Source organism: Gadus macrocephalus, chromosome 7 (genome assembly GCF_031168955.1).
Source record: "Gadus macrocephalus chromosome 7, ASM3116895v1".
In the NCBI taxonomy this organism is placed as follows: Eukaryota; Metazoa; Chordata; class Actinopteri; order Gadiformes; family Gadidae; genus Gadus; species Gadus macrocephalus.
Window position 1 is genome coordinate 19,955,922 of NC_082388.1, and position 5,022 is coordinate 19,960,943.

At 44.5% G+C, this 5,022-nt stretch overlaps 1 protein-coding gene across 1 annotated transcript in view; it reads left to right on the forward strand.

The window, feature by feature from the left end:
- dscama (Down syndrome cell adhesion molecule a) overlaps nt 1–5,022 on the forward strand; it is a 36,906-nt gene that overhangs the window by 15,730 nt on the left and 16,154 nt on the right. The window contains exons 2-3 of the mRNA XM_060056487.1: nt 514–831; nt 1,274–1,515. Coding sequence (XP_059912470.1) covers nt 514–831; nt 1,274–1,515 — 560 coding nt within the window. The remainder of the gene's footprint in view (nt 1–513; nt 832–1,273; nt 1,516–5,022) is intronic.

Sequence of the window (5,022 nt, forward strand, 5' to 3'; positions counted from 1 at the left end):
TATGCTGTCTGATGGCCTATAATAATTTGCATTATTATACTAGTTCTGCATGTTCAATTTGTGTATCTGTTTCTAAGCATACCCATAAGTGTTTATCTTAAGTTAACATCATTAACATCGTTAATTAACATCATTAGTTTGGTTATGGAAACGCGTAAATAAAAGTTTATCTACAGGCGCGATGATTTGCTGGTTGTCGCAATAAAAAAGACAACGCAAGTTAATACTAAACATAAATTGGCATGAATACATACACTTAACATATTTCTAATATACATTAGAAATGGGTTTGCGTGTAAAGGTGCTGTTGCTTGGGGTGAAACGCAAATCAAATTTCCCAAAGGACCATAATGTGTTTTTCTAATTGTATTCCTCGCAGTTTATCTTTGAATCCATGCGCCTTACTAACCCAACCACTATTTACCTTCACAGAAACAAACCAAAAACACACACAAGTTACAACTCATCCCAATCTCACACGCCCTCTCTTCCTCTCTCCCTTCTCCCGCGCAGTTTTCGGTGAAGATTTACGTTCCAGCTTATATTTTGTCAATGCATCTGTGCAAGAGGTAGTGTTCGCCAGCACCACAGGGACCGCGGTGCCCTGTCTCGCCACCGGCGCGCCGCCCATCTCCCTGCGCTGGTACCTGGCCACCGGCGAGGAGATCTACGACGTGCCGGGGATCCGCCATGTGCACGCCAACGGCACGCTCCAGATCTTCCACATCCCCCCGTCCAGCTTCTCCAAGCTCATCCACGACAACAGCTACTACTGCACGGCCGAGAACCCCTCGGGGCGGATCCGCAGTCAGGATGTCCACATCAAGGCTGGTCAGTGGCGTTTGTACTCTGTCGCCGCTCCCCCCCACACAACCCACTGGTGTTACTCTGTATTTTATTTACTTTTTTTATCTTTATTTGAACAGGAGATCTTTTATGAGAGAGCCCTGTGTAACTTTATTGAAAGCAACACTGACAACACAAATATGAAAACACCTACTTACGAATAAATACAAACAGCAGAATTCATTCAGTATACAGCTTAGACAAGGAAGTTATATTGAAACGTGAAAAAAAAATAAGATTAATAGCAACAAACTCATGTTTGAGTTTGTTGCGAACCAATATCACTTAATCATCAGTGAGTCAGTGAAACACAGTCCAATGGAAACGTATAAATACAGTATCCACATGTTCTCCTTCGAACATGTATCAGACTGTATCAGTGTTTATAATGTGTATGTACTGACAAAGCCCTCCTCTCCTGCTCCAGTCCTACGGGAGCCCTACACGGTCCGCGTGGAGGACCAGAAGGCCATGAGAGGCAATGTGGCCGTCTTCAAGTGCATTATCCCCACCTCGGTGGAGGCCTACATCACTGTGGTGTCATGGGAGAAGGACACCATGTCAATCAACGCAGAGAGTGAGTCCAGCATTCGTATTCCTCTGTGCTACACCGTGCGCTGCATGCATACGCTCAACCTATCTACATGCATGTATGAATACGCACTGGGTGTACATTAAGTACCTTACATACGTACATGCATTGATTATGTACATGAATTTACTGTGTGACTCAAATACATTTACATACTGCACATACATATGAACGCATACACAGACACAGACACTGAAACACACACACACACACACACACACACACACACACACACACACACACACACACACACACACACACACACACACACACACACACACACACATAAACACACACATAAACACACCACACACACACACACACACACACACATACATACATACCGACACACTCAGACACACACACACACACACACAGACACACACACACACACACACATATACACACAAACACACACAGACACACTCATGGTGACATGGGACCGACAAGACTACCAGTCTGGCTGGTCTATGCAAGTTGGTTGATGTCTTTGGAAGTGGCGCTAGGTCTGTGTGTGTGTATGTATGCGTCTGTGTGTGTTGTGTGCGTGTGTGTGTGTGTGTGTGTGTGAGTGTGCGCTTGTAAGACCAGTGTGGCTGCTCATTCACTTGATTGTACAGTGTGTACTTCTGGTGTGTCTGTGTGTGTGTCTGTATGACCCCGGTCTGTCTGACCTAATGACAGCCAGGTCCTACTTCTCTGCAGTTCTTTCCACCAGAGCGGGGGGGCTGCTAGCTAGCCGTGTGTCTCCTAGCCATGTCACTTTGCCCCCCTGCATTGACCCATTTGTGTGTCTGATAGAAACCACTGCAGCATTGCCCTGCTCTGGTCATTCAAATCACTTACCATAGAACGCTGCTCCCACACAACCCTGAGGGGCAAATTCACTTTATGTGGGGCATTTAACAAACTCAATAGACAAGAGCTAATGTAATTTTGCCCTTTTTGGGTGGAGGGCGAAAACGTGGACTAGCCAGCAATTGCTTTGAGTTTTTTTTGATGACGTTTCACATTTAACCGCTGAGGGGGAAGCATCCATGTTGAGATCTATAGCAATCCTTTAATTGTCCATAAATGGATTTGCAGCAAGTGTGTTTCCTGTGCGTTGTGTATACTGGGAATTATGCTATAAAATGTATTTTTAGATTTGCTCATCCCAGACCTATTCTTTTGCAGTTCTTTTGCAGTCAAAATGAAGGCTATCATTTTGTTTACAGTTTTAAAATGTAAATAGAATAAGGCATTAATCGTATAAGTCTAACAGCATGCCACTTTATAGCCAAGCATATTTATTTCTTAATAATGAAATAGTGCAGGAATGCCAAAACAAATTGATGGAGGGTGTCTCTGGCGTTGTGACCCATCTGTAACTGTCATCCATGTAAACGCTGTCAGAATGATCATCCAGTCACTAATCCCGGGCTCGTCTCCGTGCTAAATAATGGACGATAGCGGCCCACGAATCCTGGAGCAAATGGTTGTTATTTACATCTCAGTGCCCACCGACGCACCGTCCAAACCCCTTACTCTCTATAGCACTTGCATTTTAAAGTAGCAAAGTGTGTCTCTGTTTGTGTGTCTTTGTGCGCACCCGTCTGTGCCATTGTCTTTGTCCATCTCCCATCCCTATGCATTAATGAACGAGCCACCTTACCCTCTTGTTGACCAACCCACACACACACACCCACACACACCTCCCCCCTTACCCCAAGTCAATATTTAAAGCCTTGGAAATAATATCAAGACTTTGAAAAATAAATAAAGACGGAAAGAGAAAGTTTTGCCAGTCTGTGGCATTAATAATTGACCCGAGTGTTTCTGGCGTGGAGAGGTGTGGAGTGAAGTGCTGCGTGCGCCCGTAAGGCAGCGCTCGCCGCGGTCCCTGTGGACGACCGGTCCACTTTGACTGGTTTCAGCAGGAGGCTAACAATGCTGCACTTTAATATCCCTGGTGTCTTGTTCCAGCAGAAGAGACACACTGTTCGTAGGGAAGGTAAAATATACCCTCTGGATTCACCGTAAAACTGTAACAGTGTACTCTGTACGCTGAGCATTGGAAAACGAATAAAAACGTCACCATGTTTTTGAACCTGATATCTTACTGTTGAAATGTAAACAGAGTTTTTGCTTTCCCTGTTTATGGAAATGTATCTATATTATGATGAATAATAATGAGTCTAAAATGACCTGTTAGACAGACACACATTGCACATGGCACATTAGTTTTCCAATATTCTACAGAATATTATGTTTACACATTCGGAAATGTTTTTTGGATATTCCTGTAACATCAATTAAATGTAACTTAAAGGCGATACTACTTTGAAAGATAGAAAATATAATGATTAACACGGTCATGTCAAAGTATGGTCATATACTGCCCAGTTTTCCTCGGTGGTCACCAAGCCGACGGTTCAGTTACAGCTCCGCATTATCTCTCCGTAGACTTTAGAATAGACGACATATGTCGACGACGGGATTAACTTAATCCCGTACGCTAACGACAGTGGTTTCTGGAGCTCACTCTGTGAACTTCACCACTGATTGTGACCCCAATTTGTCGGCTGTTTGTTGTTTGTCGGCTGTAGCATAATTGGAGTAAGAGTGTAGTGTAATGATTTAAACTTTTTCAGTTCAAAATTAATCTCTATTTTAATAGTAGTCACATATTTAATTGTTCTCAAAGGTAGAAGACTACTGTCAATTGGCCTATAGAATGGTAAAACAGTGCATGTTAGAAGTGGGAATCATCGATTGGTTCCTACATTTCAAAGCACAGGATAAAAATGATGTTGGTGAGGATAATGATGACCATGAGGATGATGAGGATAATGATGACCATTAGGATGATGTTGATGAGGATAATGATGACCATGAGGATGATGATGATGAGGATTATGATGACCATGAGGATGATGAAAGGGATGATAACCATGATCATGATGACAATGATGAGGATGATGATGAAGATGAAGATGATGATGAGAGCTAGGATGATATACGATGTTGATGATGATGATGATGATGATGATGATGATGGTGTACGAAGAACCATATACAAGAGGCTCACTCACACAGAGTAAACGAGAACCGACGTTTGTTTTGAATGGGATGGCTTGTCTGGTCTGTTTGGTGCAGTGCATGTATGTGTGTGTGTTTGTGTGTGTGTGGGGGGCTACAGCCTGCTACTGTAGCGCTGCGCTGGGCCATCTCCCCACAGCTGCAGCCTCTGCTGCAGCCACTGAGGAGGAGCCTTGTAGTCGCTCGCCATGGCCCGCTGGTGTCTGCTCTGCATTCAGCGCCGGTAGGGCCCGAGAGGCGGATGAACACCCCCCCCTCCCCACCCATCATCCACCACCACCAGCACTATGGCCCCCACCAATACCAACGCAAGCACAACCACCTACACCTCCACCACCACCAACACCGCCTCCACCCCCTGCACCACCAGCTCGACCTCCAGCATCACCTCCACCTCCACCATCTCAAAGCTGAGCCTCATACTTCATAGCTTCATACACACACATGCAAACAAACATACACACACACACACACACACACACACACACACACACACACACACA